The sequence below is a fragment of the Sinohyriopsis cumingii genome, chromosome 16 (genome assembly GCF_028554795.1).
Source record: "Sinohyriopsis cumingii isolate HCF-2022 chromosome 16, ASM2855479v2, whole genome shotgun sequence".
Taxonomy (NCBI): Eukaryota; Metazoa; Mollusca; class Bivalvia; order Unionida; family Unionidae; genus Sinohyriopsis; species Sinohyriopsis cumingii.
This window is the reverse complement of record NC_142976.1, coordinates 81,051,220-81,075,035: the sequence shown is the minus strand read 5'-3', so window position 1 is coordinate 81,075,035 and position 23,816 is coordinate 81,051,220. Positions and strand designations below refer to the sequence as shown.

Here is a 23,816-nt window from a genome sequence, read left to right as displayed (position 1 = left end):
AACCTTTTAACTCTATTATGTATCAACTAGTTTATTTCAGCTTGTTGCTCATACTGGGACATATTTGTATTGACCTAGAAATTGATGAGCCATAATGATATATATTGTTTTATTTTAATTTATGTAAGCGCAGCTTATATCCCGTATCGGTGATCCGGGTAATTTTCCATGATGATCTGACATACATGGGTAAGTCCTACGGAACACCATCGACTATACGATGGTAGATGATTCTACTTTTGTCCACATCTTGTGACGAGAACAGGTGAACGGAATGAACTGAATGAGGTTATTTAAAGTGGAAGAGCGGATCGAAACGGATTGAGTTTTTTCACCAATCCTAACACCCGTTACAAAATTCAGTCACAGCACGGAGTGTGTCTTCCAATCCGAAGAGAGATACCTGTGACGTCACACTCCCTATATAGGTGCGCTAGCGTCTGTGTGCGGTGAATCCTAGCGACAGAGTTTTCAAACATGACTGAAATTAAGGCGCTGAATTGGGGTACAACGGCCGTGGAGACGGGGAAGCGATGGTATAGCAGAGGCTACCAAAGTCAACACAGTCCTACTTCCAGCAGAGGTCGATTGTAATTGGGATTTAGTGGATTTTCTCTCTTCTTCGCAATAATTTGTTCTGGTACCAGTACCTTCGCCACCTTCTCCTTCTTTACAACACGTCGATAATTTTAGACAGAGACAGAAAGAAGAATTGGAATTTTTTTACAACAGCAGAAAGAAGTAAAACAAGCTTTGCTCCTTTAAACGCAACAGCGAGAAGAAGAAGCACGAAGGAAACGACAGAAACAAGAAGAATCAGCAGAGAAGAAACAAGGCCTAGGAGAAAAGGAAGACTGTGAAAGTCAAACTGTGACGGTACTTTTAGACATTTTGGCAGAGTTAAAGAGTCTGAAACAAATGTATCAGACTTTAATACGACCCAAGAGAAAAAGACCTTCCCGAGCCAAACAACACAGCCCCGTTATTATGCCTGCAATACCACCCCTAGTGATTTATACCAAATCATCATCGACATGATCCAGTACAGAAGTAAGCCTTGGCCATGGCAAAGTCTAAAGGCAGTTTAGCTGATTACATCCCGTTCCTGAGTGTGTTTTTTTAAACAAATAACCAACGGTCCTTTTCAGGTCCACCCACTTCTCTCGAAAAGAGATATCATTCATTTTGCCAAAATCAATTAATACTCAAAATCCCTTTTCTACCCATGATGTACGTGTGTGAATGTTTGAGTGAGTGCGTGAGTGTAGATCCATATTCTAAACAATCAAAACCAAGAGACGCTTACGTTTTCTGTCTGGTCTATTCTGGTACAAATTTTACAATCCAATTCACAACACAACACTAAAATGTTCATAGACTTCTTCTGTGTTTTTGTTCACTCTCTCTCTCTCTCTCTCTCTGTTTTTTAAATTTCTTCACATTCACAAGTTTTTCCTCCTCTTCATCCTCACTTTCTCCTCGTATTCTTTTCTTCTCTTTTTCCTCGTTTGGACGTGCCTGGGATCTTCCTTTGGGAAGGATACCTCTTCTTCCTCTTCGGAAACCCATTCTTCCTCTTGCTCCTGTTGTTTCTTAGGGCAGTCTGGAGAACAATGTCATTTCTCTTGGCAGTGAAAACAGGTAGCTTGACTTTTGTCTCTTTTAATGCCTGTCATGCTTTTTTGATGGTCTGGACATTCTGTAGCCCAATGCCCTTTCTTCTTACAGATATATCAAGTATATTGACTTTTGTCTCAAACGGAGGGGGAGTAGTTTATCGGCTTGTCTGAAAAAAAGTTTCTTAGGACAACTCGCAAAGCTCTGATCAGAAGTTGGATCTGTGTGGACTCTTCCATCGTTCTGGTCGGCTTGAGAGTGAAATCGGAAATAAATTCTGGAAGGGAAGACACTAACCCTTTATATATACACTGGTTGTCATGGATATAAAGTGACCCATGGCGTTTAAAATATAATCATTTGACCGTTTGCAGTCAAGATGAAACGACCGTCTCATTTCGTGGGAATAAGAGAAGAAAGTAAGAGGCAGAAACGTGATTTATCGCATCGCACAGTAGATGAAGTCTTGGCTCAAATTCATGCCAGCGATTTTGAATATGACATGAATGAGCCAGAATCCTGGCCCTGAGAGCCTATACGCAACCAAAGTTCGCCACCATTAGTAAGCCCTGAAAAATACTATCACATTCTAGAGACGGAAAAGCGTCTCTGTAGAAAATTTAGAACAACGGTTTACACGTACACAGTGAATGTTCAAGATTTCAAGTCCAAAGTACCATTAGAGAAGCAGAGGGGTTTATCACCGAGGTGTGGGATTCTTTGTCAACCACACTGAAACAGCAATGTCAAGCCAAAGAAGACGACCGCTTGAGACTTTCCATTCATCACGACAGTTGAAGTCACCCGTTTGGATCCAGTTTAACAGCCCAGCAGAACTGACACCTTCCAAAGCCATCGACAAGATTCAACAAGTGCAACAATCCATTGACACGTTTTACATCACCGATGGAAAAGCGACACTATTTGTGCCCCACGTGTCGTTTCCCCAAGGGACAGGACGCAAAAAGGTGTTATTGGTGAATGACCTTCGCAACATCAACATGAGCTTCGTCCAAATTAACAATCCTCAAGACCAAATGTGTTTAGCCGGTGCCATCGTCGTAGGACGAATTTCTGCCGACAAGAACGACACGGTAGAATGGAAAAGAGCCCGGAAAACTATTTAACAATCGGATCGAGCCAAACAACAAAGACAGCAGAACTCCTGTTACAACAAGATGGCCTGTCCAAAGACACACCTGTGGTAATCCTGAAATGCAAACATTGCAACATATCCTAGCTCCACTCTACACCTTGAAAGCACACCCTCAAAAAGTGCGCGGACCTCTATTGTTTCGACGCAAAGATTTCAAAGATGTAAAATACATTCACGTATATCATCGCGATGAACATTTCGATGCCATCACCAGTATCACTGGATTCATAGGATACGGTTATTACTGTGAGAAATGTGACTATGGTTATAACAATCGAGAACGACACAAACATTGTGGATCGAAATGTGAGGGATGTTTGACCTCTCAATCCTGTCTGGACGAAGGACAAGAACAAGTGCATTGCCAGCTTGTCAGCGCACTTTTGTTAGCCCTACCTGTTACCAACAACATTTGAAGACGCAAGATTCACAGCAGAAAAGTGCTTGTCAACTGTTGATATTATGCCCTACGTGTGGACAAGGCACACGTACCAATAATACCAACGCACACATATGTTCAGGAAAGAAATGATGTCACATTTGTCGCCAATTTGGCTTTTACGTATTTTTCTCTTTCGTGTTGTTCCTTTTTTAAAAAAATCAATAAACGTGTCCTGCAAAAGTATAAAATCTCTTGTCTTGTTTGTCTTCGTGTCAAAAGTGACATTCATTGCACTATGGCTACTTCTGTTGTTCCTGTTCCGTCTTTCTCTACTTTCAAAGTCATCGACGAACACTTAGATCGTGCCAGTAGGGAGGCCTTGTATCTTCGCCATCCCTTTTACATGTTAATTGCCTGACCTAGCGGTTCAGGCAAAACCGAATTTGTCAAACTTGGATCGAACGTAAACATCATTTCGTGTCGTTTTACAAAGAGTGGAAATCGGCGTACAGCCTCTTGCGAGAAAGTCAAGGCAATTCCATCGTGTTTGTGGAAAGCATTCCTAGCGAAGACGACGGGAGCGTGTCTGGCCCCAGTCAAACCCATCTGGTCATTTTCGAAGACATGTTAGGAGAAGACGAAGAAGAAACTAAACTGTGGTTTACGCGCAAAGAGCATCATCGTAATGTCAGTGTCATTAACATTACTCAAAATTATTTTCAACAAAGTAATGCCCATCGCACCATCAATCTCAATACTCATTACGTGGTCTTGTTTGAAAACCCTAGAAATAAATCACAAGTGCAGTTAGGAACCCCTTGGGAGACTCATGCGTACGACGACCCCACTCAAACCCCCTACACTTATTTATTCGTGGATTTAAAACCCACCATCCCTCGATTATTTGCGATTTCGTACCCATCTGTTTCACCTCTGGTGCCAAGACAGAGGGCCTGTTGTGTACACGTCCTCGTAGTCGAATTAACTAAAAAATCTATAAAAATCTCGGACACTTTGGATCTGTCTCACACACCGTCAACATGACGTCCTTTCAGTCTCATCTTCCGTTGAAATTGATTCGAGCCTTGTACAGCATCAGTCGCTAACAAAATCCACAAATACGTGCTCGTGTCTTAGATGCCAGCCTCAAAAAAGTCTTACGATGGTTTACGGTGACAGCACGTCAATTACTGCAAGGCATCATTCATGTTCCTCATCAAACCAAACGCTTTTTTGAGAGAAACGAAATTAGCCTTGACGCAACTGACCGATCACCGCATCGACACTCAAAGCAAAAAGCAAATCATTTTAAAACCTGGTATTAGCGGTTCTCTAGGATGTGTCATCATTCGCTCCCTCTTCAAATGGGATCTTAATGCCGCCAAAGTTAACCCCAAGAACAATCCACTCCCAGAAAAGTCAAACCAATCACAAAGAAGAAAAGGAGCAACGGTGTCAATACCAGGTCACAACCCAAGACAAAAAAAAGGCCACACAAGAAGAAAAAGGAAAGTCCCCAGAAGAAGAAAAGCACCCAGAAAACAGCTTCTATCCGCAAGAGAGACACTTCAGTCAGGACGCAACCATACATTCCCAAACAATGACCTACAGAGACGGTGGACGCGTCTCCCGTATCCTCAGGTTCTTCCACTTCTTCGTTGTTCGTGATGCCTGCCAAACCCAATTTGACACCTGTTCCTCTTCAGTTGATGAAACAACGGAAACCTACGTCTCCCAGAACTTCTCTTCCAACGGTGACACACTCCTCCTCTTTAGCTGCAGTGGCAGATGCTCACAAAGTACCTGCTTCCAAAATCAAATTCCAAGAGAGACCGGACATGCTACAGAGTCTACTGGATCTGTACAAGCAAGAACTGTTCCAATTTAGTCCGTTGCGAACCCCTCCACGACGTATGATGTCTGTCATCAAATTGATACGACGCAAAGACAATCAGTGGCGACGCGTTCTTAAAAATAAGACCTGAGGAAAAAAAAAGGAAAGAAACGAAAAGGAAAGGACTACCTCTTCGTTGAGTCAAACATGGGGATATGTTGTCCGTCCTGTCTAAAGCTTCTCCACCCATGCGTAAAAAACTAACTCAAACCGCCTCCAAAGATTTAATCGATACCGTGTGAGAATGTTGTTTGAAAGTCTTGAAAGGCACGATACCTTTGTCTAAACATCAGAAGAAAATGCTTAGCCAAACATCGTCATTTCTTCACCAAATAGTTAAAAAAATACCCATTCGTCTAAAGAAGATGTTGGTACAGAGCGGATGACTTTTGCCCCTGTTGTTAGGACCCTTGCAGAAAGAAGTATTGGGAACAGTGTCGGGATGATTCATGGGAGCAAGATATAAAGGGACCAAGAAGTTAAGCGGACTTCTGGAGTCCAAAGATCTCAGACGTGACCATTGAAATCGAATAGAAGGACGAAAACCGGCTTTCGTTCCTTACAAACCATAAATGGAATACCATCGTTGGCGAGAACAACAGACCCAGCATTTTCATCCCAATCCTAACTTGACATAGATGTCCCAATTACAACACAATTGCAATCGTTGATGGATCGTAACGATGTTTCCTTAATAGAAAAATCACAAATGTACGGTCAATGCTTGCAAAGATTGCAACTCTTTCACCAGAAATCTTTAGACGAGATAGCTCTACCCACTATGAAAGATTTTAAGACATTGATGAAAAGTCACCACCACCACCAATGCCCTCAGCGGACAAGACAGACGAAGCCCACAAATGCCTGAGGAAGAAGAGGTACGATAAGTCTTTCAAACATCGTCAGCAGCTTCCATTCCTAGTAAGATAGCAGCGTCTTTGTTGACCCTTCCCCCACTCCCAGATGAGAAGAACTTAAAGCTTGGGTTAAAAAAGATGATGTCCACTCCTCCTTCGACACATGTAAAACAGAAAGAAGGGAAACCAAAAGTGAAAAAAGAAAAGAGACCGAAGCCATACCATTACCACCTCAGCCGCCACCACTACCTTCGACCTCTACTCCCGTGACACATAGGAAACGTAAAGCCGTTTCCAAACCTCCATCTCGCCTCGTCCAAAGTATCATCAGCGAAGAGTGGATGACTTATTAAAAAATAGAGAAAGTGTTTATTACGATCCATCCCATCCTGCAGGTTACAGAGGAGTTCAGAAATTGTATTGTGCTCCCAAAATCTGTCTGAAAAGTCTCCACGTTTTGTAAAACTAAACAAACAATTCAATTATCAATGTTATAAAATGAAAAGGGAGCATCCACGTGTGTAGAACAGGAGAAGGAGGGATGTCTTCGCTATCCCTCAAAGTGAAGACTGGGAGAGTGAAGCCAGTCAGTCCCCAAAACACTCCAACCACAGGCATCAATTGTTAGCAGAAATGGAGCAGACGATGCGTGTGTGGGACTAGACCTGGGAGGTGCTGACATTAGGAGGTGCATAAAAATGCCCTTTATGCAAGTTGCCAATTTTTATGAATGTGGAGTAGTGTGATTTTAAACACTCACTGATGTGTGTGTGTGAGTTCACGTACGTTTGTGTGAAGAGTATAGTGTGTGTTTGCATACGTTCGCATACGTTTGTGTGGATAGTAGATGTTTAGGTTTTGAAAGCTATCGTGTACGTTTGTGTGGATAATAGATATTGTGGTTTTTGATATTATATTTTGGGTTTGTTTTTTCTCCTTCCCATGTATGAATAATATATTTTGGTTTGTTTTCGCTCCTCACCTATTTTGTTGATAATGCATTTGTGGTTTGTTGATAGTATAGTAAGGGTTTGTTTTTCTCCTTCTCGTATGTGGATAGTAAAGTAAGTTTTTTTTTTTCTTCTTCTCCTTCCCGTGTGTTGATAGTATATTTTGGCTTTGTGGATAGTTTAGTAAAGGTTTGTTTTTTGTCCTTTCCATGTGTGTATAGTAGATAATATGTGAAGTGAGTGTGTAAGGTATGTTTTCCTTCACGTCCGTGCTTGACAGATATAAAGTATAGTTTGGGTCGTTTGCGCCATCCGACATTGAATACACGAAGATGACAATAGATTTGTTCAACAAACTGAAGGACTGCTGGTACTGCATAATGGACGCAGCCTATGTGGTGGAAAGGCTTGAGAAGGAATGGAAGTATCCAGGCAGCCAAGACTTTGTGACTAGCCTGAAAGAAGTCAGTGATCTGGAACAAGGTATGATAGAGGAGGAAGTAGAAAAGTTAAGAGATTTCATTCAACCTCCATATGTAAGAGTCGGAACCTTGAATTAGGCACTTGGTGTTATCAACGTAAGATGCTTTCTAGAAGACACATTTCATTGGACAGAGTGGTCATTTGTGAAGCGGGGTCTGGACCAACTAAAGAAAGGAGAAGAAATAATGAGAAAAGTGAGGTGAAGAAGATAAAAGACAGCTGGGCTAAAGAAAGAAAGGGAAAAAGAAAACAGAAAGAAAAAAGAGGAGTTTGAAGAATGAATGAAAACTGGATGAAGATACAGGAAAATGTTGATTGATGGGACATCCTGACTGGATTCCAGAGACGAAAAAGAAGAAGAAAGGAATTATTGAGAATGTGGGGAGATGTGGAAGAAATTAAGGAAATAGAAGAAGAAGAACCTTAAAGGTCCTTTTTAGGGCCACTCATATGCCTCGAAAATATTTGCTTTCTTGCCTAAAACATTTTTTGTCGGTTGTTTAATTGTTTGTGTTTGTATGTTGCATGTTATATGTCCCTCCAAAACGTTCTAGGGTTTTTCCCGCTCTTTGGTCCGATTAAGGTCAGCCCCTTGCTACATTGTTGCCAGTGGCCAGTACCATGACGTCAATTCCATTTGTCGCTAAACAGTCCCATACCCTTGTCGCTATACTGTCCCAATATTTGCTTCGCTTTAAAGTACCACCCATGTTAAATTCACCTTGACGCAAAAAAGTTCCCACCACCTTTTTGACTGGGATTTCCACTGACGCAAAAGTATCCCAAATTTCCCCATGTTAAATTCCCCTTGACGGCAAACGTTCCCACGACCTTTTTGACTGGGTTTTTCATTGACACTAAAGTATCCCATTATCCTACTATGATTCTTGATGAGTACAAAACCATCCCAATAAAATTATAATAGTTTTCGGTGGGAACATTGTCATTTCACCAACAGTTTATTGGTTTATAATTAGTTCAAACATATCTCATCAAATGTATATGGAGTTCTGTGTCCGTATAACACCACTGTACAAAGTGTTTTGATTATTAACGAGTACAGCACCACGGGACAAAAGTGTATTGATTATCAATGAGTAAACAACACCGGACTAAAGTGTATTTATTATCAGCGAGTACGACAGTGTGTGTGTGTGTGTGTGTGTGTGTGTGTGTGTGTGTGTGTGTTGGATTTGTAACGTAACAGTTTTAAGTCATATCGCTACGATGTCTGCATCGTGCCGCAGACATGTAGCATGTTGTCCCACCCAGTGATATTCTCCTGAAACCAGGCGGACCAGTCCTAACACTAACCTCTTAATGCTGAGTGCCATGTGAAGCAGCTGCTAGTACCATTCTGTTAAATATAAGTCTTAGGTATGACTCGACCGGGGTTCGAACCCGCGACCTCCCGCATTTTTAGAGTACAACAGTATAGGACAAAAGTGTATTTATTATCAACTAGAACAACACCATCCAACAAATCGAGACATTAAGGTTCCATTGAGACTTTTGTTTTCTCACAAACAAAGATATTTACAAGCATTGTTATTGTTATTTTTGTTCTTGTTGTGGTTGTTACTGTTTTGTTGTTGTAAACTCTTTACATTAGTATGACATGCTGTTGTCCAATTTTACCATAGCATACTCCAAATTACTTATACAAAAGGGAAAGCTGTACTTATGGGACATCATTATCTTCATGTTTACTCTAACAACCAGATGCAAATCACAGATATCAATCTAATATCTCGTTAAAAAAATTCCTTTGATAGTAAATATATTGTAACGTGCTCTCCCAGGTTTCATTTCTAGTGCAAGCTCACTTAACATTTTCAAAGTTACTTCCTGTTTTGGGTCTTCGGTAGCCTTTTAATGTTAACCTTGATTGATTGTAATGTAGTGCTGCGGCTTGTAGCAAGTCGTCTGATAACAGAAATTGTGGCTGCTCCATTAACTACGTATATGTAAAAAGAAACGTATTTGTCGTAGTACACAGAAAAATCAAAAGGATTTACTCAAGTTATATTTGTGAATAAATAAATTAATATTATTCGAATTTATATGTTATCTTGTTGTCCTATCTTTATTACATGGCATGTCATAATACGCAACAGTCTAACAACTTGTATTAAATAACAATAATGGTCGCAAACGATTTACTAGTAATATTTAAGAATATTCATTTGAGCAATATTAAAATCCCAATAACAAAACTTTAAATAAACAAAAGTATCACGCGAAATGGATGACCATTTCTGGCATAATAAAATGATTTGAGTCATACAAAGGTACTGAAATAGCAGGAATTGTAAATAGGCCCGATGACAGTCTATATGCATAATAATTTTAGCTTTGACTTGCGAAGAATTTACATTACAGAGATGACTGTATTCATTAAAATATGATTGCTTTAAATTAATTTCTCTTTAGAGAAAACAGCATTCCCTACCACTTTAGGAAACTGGTTTGCACAATTTGAATTTGAATGGGAACACTGGAAGTATAATTGCAACTAAAAACGAACCTGATACCAGTCTAACAGGTATTTGACACACAATACACGTTAACAGCAGTAACACTACGATTCAGGACAAATCTGAATGCTAAATTATATTATTCCACTTTTAATTACAAGTATACGACCAAACACTTTTTATATTCTTGTATAAGACAAGTAAAAGTAAACGTTAACCTCCAAATGAGGCTGGTTGCGCTGGAAGCATATATCATGCACAATACTGAAGTATCATCTTTGCCAGAGACAGTAAAGTCAATACGCTTGCATATGCCGCCTAGTGGAAACCGGAAGTCCCTTCAGTGCACAAATTACCCTCAAACCAAAGATGGCGGCCTTTTTAAAATATATGTGTTACGATTCTGTGGTCATAAACTAAGTAACAGAAGGAAGCAAAATCAACACGTTTTGTAAAACTAAACAAACAATTTAAATATCAATGTTATAAAATGAAATTTCAGAGGAACTGTATTATGAACTAAATCCAAAATAATCCTGAAAAAGTTCTATCAAAGTCCAAAAGAATGAAACGTTCCTTATAAATTTCATATCCACGAATATAGAGGTCTGCCAACAGTCATGACGCGTCAAAATTTCGCAGTCTAGAACTTTCTTGTATAGTTTAAAACAATTCCAAAAACAAAACTATGGTCCAATGAGCACCTACTATTTCCAGTGAACAATCCAAACGAACGTCATTCCTCTCGAATAATATCGAAATAGAACATAAAATACGTCTGCAGACTTGATGTTGCACCAAAAAACAAAGGAATAAGAACGAGGAAACTTGCTTGTCCGATCTATTTATGTACAGGCGAAAAGGCTAAAACACGCATATTATCAGTACTGCTACTTGACAAATTGCAAATCTCTAACATCGTAAAAAAAATTTACATTATTTAACTAGTCCAATGGGACTTAACTTAATTCTTCTAAGATACCACCTGAACGACCTGTCCAGTTGGAAGAGAAGGCCGGTAGTTGTGAACATATTTGCTAATAATTACATTATTAGTAACTGTCAACACGCAAGTAAGCATCTAATGATAGAGTTTATGCAATTTTATGTTCTTTAATATCTTAAAATAGAACCAATGCACATAATAAATATCAGCTAAAGATAATCACTATAATTTACAGCCGTGAATAAAATATATTACAATTATAGATATACATAACACATGTATGGCATCAAACATGGCACAAAATGAAGATTGTTTGTCAACGCTACAGGACATTTCAAAGGCAAACTGCCGTACTTAACATGGTCTCAAAATACCTATCTACACATAACATTTGCTAGAATAATTATTCTGTTTGTAATATAAGGCATTTAAACGCTGTAAACACGCGATGTGAAAATAAATACTGACCAACGTCTACATAAACACAAGTGCGACAAGGGAAAAGTAAATAGTTTGAAATCATGTAAAGTTTGTCTGAATATCAAAGGAAATGTAGCTTACAAGACATGCATTGGAACAATTAATTCATTTACAGAATAAAGATGTTCCGTATGGATTTCACTATCCTCGTGTTTAGTTTTACCATCAGTACGTAAAACCCCACGGGTATTTTGTCACGGGATTGGAACGTCAAAAGTGATGGCTCAAACACATGACACCGTTGACAATAATACTGTTGTAACCACAGCTGTGTATAATTAGATATTCCTGTGTTAAATGACAGTAGCACATATCAGGGAATTGGCAGCTGGTTTTATCACGGGATAGCATTTCTTTTCCGTAAACTATAACTTTTATCCAGGCAAAACACTCAGCTATATGGAGTCGTTTTATTGAATCGATACTTTCCAGTGAAAAGACAGAAATGAAAACAGCGATAAAGAAGTCATTGATTTGTAATGTTCTAAACATGATCTGCACCATGTAAAGTTTGCCACTGATTATATTTGAAGCCTCGAAATTTAAAAAGATCGGTCTCATTTCCATGTTACGACGTGCTTTTTCACTGTATGACGTTAGGCAATGTGATGTCAGCATGTTTTGCTGAGTTTCAGTGCAAACGTAAGAATTGATTACGTAATTTTAAGGTTTCTTATACCAGTCTTGCGGATTAAATTTTCAGTAGCAGCATCAACAGCGTATGTTTGAAGATGGATGTTTATGCAAGAACGTTCGCCAGACAGTTGATACTATTTGTCTGATTCAAACATAAGCGTTCGACAGTGCTCGATGGAGCTGCTAGATAACTTATAAAACCAAATTAAACATCTTTACATGTAAAAACAATAACCGGATGTGGTGGACAAATACATTTTGCATGTAGATGTGTTCAGTCCCGTTGATGTGTAAATAAATCAACATAATATACTTTAAGTATGCCCAAACTGAAACGTGAATTTCTGCTATTTCAGGTGTGTTCCCGCTCCTGATATACACGCTGGGTCAGCAGTTTGTTACAGAAGGCGCTAACATAGTGATTCCCTTCAGTGGTATTGGAAGTTCACTTGCAGTGTCTGTGCTTCCGTTGCTCTTCGGAATTTTTCTAAAGGTCAAATTCCTCAAGGTCGCAAATCTGATTATTAAAATAATGAGGCCGATCGTAATCATCTGCATAATATTGCTCATGACAGTCGGGATCTACTCAAATCTGTATATCTTCAAAATGTTTGATCTGGAACTTATTTTGTTGGGTGCTATGCTACCGTATTTGGGATATATTCTTGGAGGATTGGTGGCCCTGAGTTTCAGGCAACCTTGGGAACGCGTGAAAACTATCGCCTTAGAAACAGGTATGCAGAACGTTGGATTGGCGTTTATAATGATGACTTCCTCTTTCCCGCCACCTTACGGCGACATTGCGGCGGTCGTCCCAGCAGCTTCAGGCACAATGACCCCCATCCCACCATTTCTTGTGGCCTTCCCATACCAGATTTATAAGAAATACACACAAAGATATCAGCAAGTTGCCCAGCTTACAGACGGAGAAATGAAAGTTGTTAATGAAGGCAATGGACAACTACAAATTGAGGAAAATCTTACGTCCGTTTAATAATAATAATTATATATATATATATATATATATATATATATATATATATATATATATATATATATATATATATATATATATATATATATATATATATATATATATATATATAAGCAACAGGTGCAAAAATAACAATGAATACTAAAACCAATGGACAATGAACAAATCTATGTTCTACAGATAATGCAATACGTTTAATAACATCGTGGTGATAACGTATTCCTACCTTTTACAGTAAGAAAGATGATCTTTTGGGCGTTTTTGGTACTTTGGGATGCTACGAACTTGCAACAGCTTTGCATCAACGCATGAGTATTTTTTATTCTGCTGAATAAATATCTTTTAATGAAAGGATATTTTGTTCTCTCAAAGATACCAGCATTCTTTCCTACTCATAGACATAATAACATAAATTAATGCAGAAAGCAGCAGACAAATGAAACGCCAAGAAACACACAGACGCATGCTAAATTAATGACGAGAACACGATTTTGTCATCATCAATGGGAGAGAATTACTTGTGAGAGATCTCGTCAGTTATAATTGACAAAAACTGCAGGGACTGTACCTTTTAACATTAGATCATCCATTCTCATAATAATAAATTTTGCTGATAAATTCGACTTTTGTAACGAAGGTGTTTTACGGTGACTTAAAAAATGCAGTCTTATCTCCTATATCCGACCGAGTCTTCTGCAGTAAGGAGCGTCCCATAAACGCAACTGTCACATAAACAAATTCCACCTATAGACAGGCTTCATTGTCTGACATTTCTGCTTTGTTTTCATATTGCTGAAACGGCCTAATTTGGCGAGAAGTGACGATAACACTCGTTGACCATTGATGTCGGATGAATGTGTCAGCAATATATTATTATCGTGACCTCGCGGTATATTAAAGTAACTCGCCCGACATGGCGCTTTTGAAATAAATATGCTAGCGTTGAATAAATATATAAATCAATCGATAAATAAATAAATAAATCAATAAATTATAACACATCAGATATATATATATATATATATATATATATATATATATATATATATATATAGAGAGAGAGAGAGAGAGAGAGAGAGAGAGAGAGAGAGAGAGAACAAAAGGACCTTATTTAGTGTGTATATGTACTGTATGCATATGTTACATAAATGACTGCAATGTCGTTCATCTATCAGTCCTTTATTTCCTGATACACTGTTATAGTGAGTCACTTCCATCTTACAGTCACTGTCAAAGTCAGTCTCTCACTTACTCGTGCAGACACTATAATGTAAATGTTTATTTACTATTGGGGGTAAGTTTTGACAAATATGCTCGCCAACTTTCGGGTCCTAGCTTCGTAAAACTTGAAGAAATGATTAGTTTTTCGAATTCTATCGTATAAACACGATCGCCGATTAAGCGGAGGTCGGATAAAGTAGAGAAGACTGCATTGATTTGTATATTCCACGCTTGCTGAGGCGTTTTGGCTATTGCTGAATGTGTAATAAAACCCATTCAAAGTTTTAAAAGTTTCATTATTCGAATAGTGTTTTAAATTGTGTAGTGTTCTGCATAGATAGCTATAAAATACGCATTGAGCAGAATATCAAAAATTAATTTTTCAAGATTCAGCATCGATGTTGAAGTATTTCCTCTCCAAATTCGGATTCCTGCACACAAGAAGCAAAATATAAAATTGAAGCAGGTTTCAAAAGTTTACTAAATGACGTCACATAATTACGATCCGCTAATGGAAAATGTTAGAACAACCGGAAGATCCATAATGGAAAATGTGAGAATAACGATAAGATCTAATGGAAAATATGAGAACAACGGCGTGATATTGAATGTCGTTCTCATAAAAATCTATCTTTTTAACAGAGTGTCATTTTTCAGAATGTTGGTCTGTTGCATTTTAAAGTCACTTTCAACGAATTATTGGCTATATCGTGCCAAAGAAATGGTAGCTAGGCCCTCTGCAATTGCGTACAGGCATATATTTTTGTTGCATAATCACATTTTGTTATCTAAAAATAATTTGCGCTGGAATAGTTTTACTTCCGTCGCATTAGGAATGATCTCTTCTGACTGAATTATACAGCCTGTTATTGAATGACAGATTATTCAGAAAATATGAACAACAGTTTTTTCAATATGCAGTAAATAAAATAAAATCATTATTCATATCAACCTGCTCGTGTTTATAGTGTTACATATACAATGATACTTATTTTCGACAAAGAGGATTAGCTTGTCCACTTATTTTAGCCCGTGTGAACTATGTTCCAGTTAGCAGAGTGTGGTAGACAAATATGACTACCATGTTATTGTGAGATGTAAAGGATAATGCTAACGCTAAATATCAGAATTAAAACCATTATTTTTCCCTATTTCTCCTTTCATGATCGTCATCTGAAATTCTAAATGTCGTTGAATTTTGTTCATTTAACCGTAAAACAACGCTGTATTATCATAATGAATGACAACATAACAGGATCTCATCATAAATGGACGTTTTATTAATAATAATAATAATAATAATGTTGCTGTTGTTTTGCTGTTGTTGTTATTATTATTATTGTTGATGATGTTTGGCTGTTGTTGTTGTTTATAGTTGTCCATTCATTTTCGTTCATTTGATATTCGAATTGTCTCTCATAAAATACTGTTATACGTTTAAAATGTTATGCCAGCTTGCTTTGTGTCCCTAAATGTCCACGTGGCACAGCATACATGTATCAGAGGCAACTCAGAGAAACAACACCGAATGTTGACATGTTAATGATATTTCTGTATCTTGAACCTAGGAGCTACAAAGAGGAAAGGTGCCATTAAATTAGAATAAAAGTGTTTTCAAAATTGGTGTCGTGGAAGACAAATAAAATTATGAAGAGAAAATACTTTTGTAAAGAATGTTTTAAAATCTTTAATACACCAGAGAAATTATCAGAACATACATAGTCTGTTTCTTTTGTTTAGTTTCAATGTAGCTATAATTTCTATCTTCATTTCATCCATGTTTAATCAATTCATAGATTATCATGTTTAGGGTACATTTAACAATGCATACAATCTAATGGAATTTTGTTGATTGCTTTGAACGTTTAGCTAAGCAATTGAAACAAAACAAAAATACATTTTGTAAGCAATATTTTTTCTTTTGATTTAAAAGTAAATATCTTGTTCAACGTTAGCTAATTTAAGACTACTACTATATATTTTGTCATCATGTGTGTTTCCCAAACAAACATGATGCAATGATTATTAATGTAAATATTATTGAAACTAAAAGTAATAATTTCTGATGCTTTTATTGTTCATCAAGCAAATGTTTAATGGCTTCTGTAAATTGTTGTATCATTTGGAAACAATAGGACTAAAACATACTAGGGACACCTTCTAGAGTCACTGGTATGTTTTCATTGATGTGTTCAAAATCATTTCTGGATGACATTCTCTGCTCTTTAAGTACAGTATCGAAACAATCCTTGACACTCATTCACTGTGAATCAGGTTTGAGATTCATTACATATGCATTGGCTGCAATGTCGATAATTCTCTTTCTTTTAATTTAGTCATAGAGGAAAGCCATTTCTGTATTTGTTATTTACAATACATGCAATTGGTTCTGAAAACAGCCGTATCCTGCCGTAAACAAATAATTTCCCAGTTCTTAGTTTTCAGAGGATTTTTCAAGTCTTATATCTAAAGTCCTAAGGAAGGGCACAGTCATAAAGTGGGCAATAGTCAGTTAGTATCTGAAAGTCTAATAGTATTCTAAACTTTGTTTCACAAGCCACGGGAACTGTACACCTTCAGTACCAGTATTTTTGGCGCATTACCTCCTCCTGATCATAACCTTTTTGCAACTTATCATCCTTAATGACTTGTTCAGTTCTAATTGTTCTGATTGAAACAAGTAACCATAAGTCCTGGTAAGTCATCGAAATATATTACTCATTCAACTTCGAAAGCTGATCGTTTTCGTAAGACACTGGGATGTCTTTCACAAGAATTCTACCCTTTATATTGAATTTCGTTTTAAATGCAGCTGTTTGCTTAGTAAGCTTGTGTTGAATATCCTTGAAGTCATCTATCACACGATGTATCGTATTGTTTGTTTGTCAGTAGTACCTTGTACCATGATATTAATAGCTTTTCAATCAACATACCCTTTTGTACCTGCCTTAGATTGTTCAATGTTTACAGGTAACGTGTAAAACTCTGTAATTGTAAGTTTTTATCGCTTTGATTTAATCGCTATACCCGTGCTATATACGTTGTAACTGTTTCCTTAGTGTGTATGGCCTTTTCATACGCATTTATTTTATTATTCTTGTTTTCCCCCGTTTTTTTTCTTCTTCATTTCAGTTAATTTTGTTGTTGCAATTATGTCAAGGAATTGGTGTGAGAGACACATTGTAAATTGTTTTCCCTAATTTTATGGCGTTTTCGTACGTATTTATTATATTCTTGTTGTCCTCTATTTTTTAAAATCATTTCAGTGAAATTATTATTTTCAAATGTGACAGAGCATTAGTGTTGACAATTATCTTATGTTAATTCAGTAATTAATTAGCTCTGTTAATTCATTATTTTTTGTGCTATTATTGTCCATTACTCTTTTATGTTCACGAACAAATGCTTAAATGTATAACTTTATCTGTTTTATTGCAAAGTGCCATACTTTATCGCATATTTTTAAATAATATTTTATTTTGTCTATATTGGTTCCAAAAGCTTATATCCCATTTTTATTCTCAGCTCGATTGGCAGTCAATATCTTTTGCTGTTATGCATCTAGCCCGCCAGTTTTCTTACTGTGTTTAGTTTTTGAATACATTAGACAAATTTATATTTAAAAATATTAAAAATGTAAATTCTTCTGTTTTCTGTTTTAGTCAATCTGTTTCTGTATATTATGCCATGGTCTTAGCTCTTTCATTGCCATTTTCTTGGATAGCTTTTAATACATTGTCAACTTTGTTGTTGTTTTGATATCTTTGATAGTATTATCCTACAAAGTTTGATATGTTTGTGTCTCACCTCGTCTTCGTACAAACAGCTGTGGCGGTTATTTTAGCAGTGCCACGAAAACGAATGATAAAGCTATTGTTAAAGTTCAAATTACAAAGCATATAGGTCCTTGAAGAAGACAGTGTTTCCGTTTTTATCTAAGTGATTAATAGATAACCTAAATAGTTATTACCTCTTATATTTCTCCCATGTACATTACATGAAATAAATGACGTAACGGACATAACGGATCGATTTCACATACTTGTCTTGTATGCTGATAATGAACCTGTTTTCGTGACACGTCGTTGTAACTGCTTATCATAACCAATAACATTGTATGAACCAAAGCAGCCAGGAATACATTTGTTTTACAGGTAGAGACTCTAGCAAACCAGGACAAACGACAATTAGAGTCATTTTGGTGTTATTCATTTGGTCGAGGTAAAAACATAGGATTTATGGTCTGAAAAACTTATCAGATTCAAGAGATATCCATATAGTTCGCTGGATTTTCAATCCTAACAATTTAGCACTGCATTTGGAAATATGCATTGCGTAATGGCGACCCTGTAGACGTGTCGTTCTCTGCACGTGAGAGGCGTTGGATAGCCTCAGCCGTTTTAGGCTATACTGCTGTATAATTCCAATGGTATTTATTGCTTTGGGAATGATGTATGATTTTAACATTATTCTTTTTGCATACTTCTAAAAACAGAAATTTAACTATCCTTTGGTCTGGAAGTGCTTTTACAAAGATGCTACACTATTTATATCCAGGTGAAGGCTTCGCTGTTCATCTAACGGTACATGTTTGCTTTTAGAACACATTTTCTGAAAACAATTTTGTAAAGTATAAGTCTACTTGCTTTTATGTAGTCATTTGTGACATCGCTAAAAAAAACTACAATAGTTCGTTTTACATCGGCTTCAATAATCATTCTTGAATTATTACCAGTTGCAAACCTCAACTTTCCAAAGCATGATGTAAGAGTTTAATGTTGCATGCTAAATTGTGGTGATGATGCTAATCATTTCATTGGACATTTTTTCTGCAGGTAAAAGCTGTTATATCTGTTACTCAAAACGTTAAAGCATTTAGCAACACAAGTTTGAGCATATTTCTGTTTGAATAGAGATAAAACTTTTATTTCCAATAAATAAAAAAACCGATTTCTATCAGGTATAGAATTGTCAACAGACTACCAGAAAATATAATAATTAAATTTACAATTTTTCCAGTGTTTATATTTGATGATGCATCTACTTTTCATCTTCATCGATGTCTTCAAAAGCATGTTGTGTCTAGCTGTGAGAACATAGTTAAGTGTTGTTTGGTAAACAGAGTAGAAGTTAAAGCATATATGGCTTTATGGTGTCAACGTTATATAATGTTATACCTTGTAAGGGCTTTGCCGTTGTGATTTGGTTAAATGTTCATTGTTAACTTCGGCATCTTTTAAAACTAATTCTTAAAGGCTCTTTGACTAAACATCTAAACATTTTGACGAAATGAATAAGATACCTGAAACAGCGAAACCGTCTACTATAATATAAAAGATCAATATATGCACGTGTACCTAAGGTAAATTTTATTTCTGTTTTGTTAATGGTTCAGCAAATACATCGACTTAAGATATCCTTTACAATGAACGAGCTATATGATTCAAAAACAAGCCCTGATAGCCTTACCGCCAGGGCTCTCTTCTAGTCTGTGCATGAAAACGAGCCGCGATAGCCTTCTCGCCAGGGCTCTCTTCTAGTCTGTGCATGAAAAATTGCAGGAATCAACGACTGAGAATCTTTCGAGTTGATGGAGTCAATTATGAACGACTTAAAAAGATCCATCGAGGGAGAAATTAAGAATCTTGTGCAGAAGATTCCAAAATGACGATGACTGTGTCCTAAATTTCCGTGCTAATGTTCTTAAAAGAAGATTTCCAATACGCATGATGAAATTAAAAGACTGTAACATAAAGTCAAGGTTCCCTTATAACATGCCAACATTATTAAACAATGTTCTTGTAGATACAACATAGATGCCGTAGGCATCAACGATAAAGAAAGGAGATGATAGTACACAGCTAGTTACATATGTCACCAGAGAGGCCTTACATGTCAGTATATCCACGCTGACCCCACGGATAGTGGACATGCATGCCCAGGAAAAGCGAAGATGCAGCAGGACCAGATCTCATCATCGTCAAATTAATAAGTTTAAGAAACAAGAATGAAAAGAATATTTAAAAAAATGAAAAGATGAAACCCGATGAGAAAGATAACCTAGGATCACTCTGACTGGAACACTTAACTGCTGGAGAGTTTGCGGAAGCAGAGCAACAACGAGGTGTCCCTTTCGTATGAAAGCATATTGTATGGCAAAACCGAATACTGTGTTGGACAGAGTGATCTTTGAATTATAGGATGCCGTGAATGAAGTGATCAAGAGGCATAGCTCAAAAATTTCAATCAATGAATATATTAACTACTAACATACTTTGCTGATATATATATATATATATATATATATATATATATATATATATATATATATATATATATATATATATTCTCTCTTTTTCTTCTGAGATATTTTAGACCTTATTCTTTTATTCTTTCTGCCTTAAGAGTTACTACCTCTGCTAGAAAAATCTATGTAAATAAATTACCTAACCTTGCTCCTTTTCTCTACCCACATCTCTCCAAATGTCTATTACTTTTCTTCCAATGTAATTTTAGTCTTACGCATATTTTTGTTGTCTTAATTGGGCTGAACAGTTTCCCCACACAACCTCTTTCTATTCTTCTTCCATTCAACTTATGTCTGCTACCTAGTCTTGTTTCACCTTTCGATTAACCGCAGAAGGAATATGGTGCCGAACAATAACAAGGCTAATCATAATTAAGATATGAGCCTTAAAAAGAACTGGCGGAAATAAAATAGAGGAACACATTTTAAATGGATTAGTCATCAAAAGCATAGATGCTTTCAGAAAGAAAAGCACTCTATACATACCTAACTCCGGAAAATAAATAGAGCCAGGCGGCATTTGCCAGTGGAAAGAGCAAAAGTAGTATGAAGGTTTTTATTCTCTTTCATTCCACATTTTAACTATAGACCAGTTCTCATGGATCGAACTGAAGAATTATTATAAGTTTAAATAAATATTACAGATTTAAATATCACTATATAATGCTAATGATCCTGGTTTAATACGCAGATGGACAAACACATAGTGGAAAATAGTGCTGAAATACTTATTATATGTGGGGGGGGGGCCGAGTGGCCGAGTGGTCTAAAGCGCTCACCGTTACGGATCACTGCCATCTCACCTCTGCCTGCGTGAGTTAGAGTCTCAGGCTCGGCTAACGTGGGTACGTGAGAAAGCCTGCCAGTAGCTTCTCATGGGTCGGTGGTTCTTCCCGGGGTTTTCCAGGGTTCTTCCTCCACCAATTATACTGGCCGCCATGTATAGCCTCTCTTGTGCTGAAAAATGGCGTTAAACCATACAACAACAACAATTATATGTGGGGATTTAAACACAGTAATCGATCATACTGTTAATGCGAATGGGATTGAAGATGAAACCAAACTCAAGACGATATATATTTTAATTACATTTATATTATTCGCACACTATCGCGTTTTAATTTTGTAACACCCAACCGATTTTAAAAACGAAAAGTATCAAGGATATAAATAATGCACAAAACCTAGTTATTTTTGTTCATCAATTTATAATTTCTAACCTGATTATCGCCAGGAGGTCCTTAACGATGTCAACTTGTTCGCGTTTCAAACTAAACGGAAACTCAATGTAAAAAAGCCAACAGACTACTCGCTGTCTTTTTCTGTTTTCTAGATTAGTCTATTTCAGTAAAACCTGTGACGCCTGCATCCAATATTTAGCTTTAATATTTCTATAACAAACTGAACAATAAAAGGTGGAACTCGTGTATATATGTGTTCAAAGAGATTAACTCCAAACTGTACGGAATTATTAAAATTATTAAAGACGGATAACTGTATCACATATGTTCCATGAAAAAATAGACCTGCCCGTGCGAATATGAAGACCTTATTACTAAAACAACTGTCGTATGATTCGAAACGCCAACAAATTGACAAGTTGTTTGGAACTCAATAAAACACTCAGTAAAAGACATAGGTGAGTAATTAGGCAGATCTGATTTGAACGTCCCCCAGTAGGTAGGTGCCCACTATCAAAATCCGGCCTATTGACCTATCCCAGATAACATTCCCGAGTATATGTGTGGTAACAGCGATAAAATGAAATTGGGTTTAGGTTCAAACCTACTATTGTGTCCAATTTATGCAGATGTAACTAATGTTAGCGAACCTTCATTCTCTCAGAAACATTATTTAATATTCCATGACACTTAGGCTGGTCCCGTAACTAGTATATCAGTAATCTGCACGTGACTTAAATTCAAAATTTTACTTAATAATAATTATTCATCGCCAAGAGCATTTTTCCTTGATACTTTGTGCAAGAGCATTGGTATCTCGCAATCGTCTTTAGGTAAATATTCTTAAATTTATTTCGGTCTGGTAGCCCTCTATGCTGATAAATTGATAATATACATGGAAAAATGAAGTTTTCTTCGATCAATGTTTGGTACATACAAAAAGAGGTATTATGGTCCCAGTATAAATAAGCGATGCAAAAGCACAGTTGTCTCGCAATCACTTTTTGGTAGATTCGCTTGAAACTGTTGAAATGACATTGTGCCGTTGTGTGAAAGACACGAAGCAACGGATAAAATGGTACGTGGTGGAAAGGCGCTGAATGTTTCTTTACGGTGGTGTAAGTTATTAGTGATTAAATGCGCAGATAGTATAGAAAAATTGAAACGGAGTCATCGAGAGGTCAGATTGTGATCTGCGAGATTTAATTGCCTTATTATTTTCCCCCTGAATCAAGTGCCTTTGCTATATAAATACGGACCAGTGAGATCTCGTCATTTGTAACGGGGGGGGGGGGGGGGGGGGAGGGGGGTATGCGGCAACAGTGATAAAATGAAGATGGCTTATTAGTTAAATAAGGTATTTAATATTCCAGCATGGATAGACTGGTTCCATAGCTCGAAAAATAATTTCTTGAATGTGACCATTCATTTTATATTAGTTATCTGTCTAGAGAATAGAGATCTGCATAGTGTGGGGGTGGGGGTGTTCGTGGGTGTGGGTGTGTGTATGTATGTATGTGATTTGGAATTCCAACGTAGTTTTAACAGTTTTTTAGTCATATCGCTACGATCTTTGCAGTGTGACAGTTTATAATGATGTCCAACACTGGGGCATCATGCCGCAGACATGTCACCGAGTGACATTATCCTGACACTAGGCCCACCCGTCCAAACACTGACCTCTTAATGCTAAGCACTAAGCGAGGCAGCTGCTAGTACCATTTTTTATAAGTCTTTGGTATGACTCGGCCGATGATCAAACCCACGAGCTCCCACATCCGCGGCGGACGCTCTAACTACATAGGCCGACGACACTGTGTGAGACTGGCAAATGCCAAGTATGTGATGCTATCTAAAACTACGACGATGACGACGATGATGTTGATGACAGCAGCAAAACTAAAGATTTGTGATCGATTCTTAGATAAAAGTATGAAAATGGCATTACTATTGTTGAATTATGTAATACTGTTGGACCCCATCCCTTTTGTGTCGATCTAAAATGTCATTTCATTACGCAACACGGCTTCTTTAAATTACGTCTTGATCACTATTGCTGAAGAATTGGACCAAACGGTCCATTAATTCCATTAATAATTTGATTTCTGACCGACTCAGAGACCGAATGTCGCATTTTCATTTCGTCTGATTGCAAATCAGCAGAACGAGCAAAAACAAAAATGTCTCGATTCATCATGACTTGAACATTCAAAGAAGGGCAATCTGGAATTTGAC

The 23,816-nt window shown here is 37.1% G+C and overlaps 1 protein-coding gene across 2 annotated transcripts in view; it reads left to right on the top strand.

Moving 5' to 3' along the window:
• Window positions 1–17,740, top strand: part of LOC149780882 (ileal sodium/bile acid cotransporter-like) — a 56,308-nt gene extending 38,568 nt beyond the window's left edge. For both annotated transcript variants that reach the window (XM_089937985.1, XM_089937984.1), the window contains one exon: window positions 12,235–17,740. In XM_089937985.1, coding sequence (XP_089794111.1) covers window positions 12,235–12,872 — 638 coding nt within the window. In that variant the 3' untranslated portion in view covers window positions 12,873–17,740. The remainder of the gene's footprint in view (window positions 1–12,234) is intronic.
• The last annotated feature ends 6,076 nt before the right edge of the window (window positions 17,741–23,816 follow it).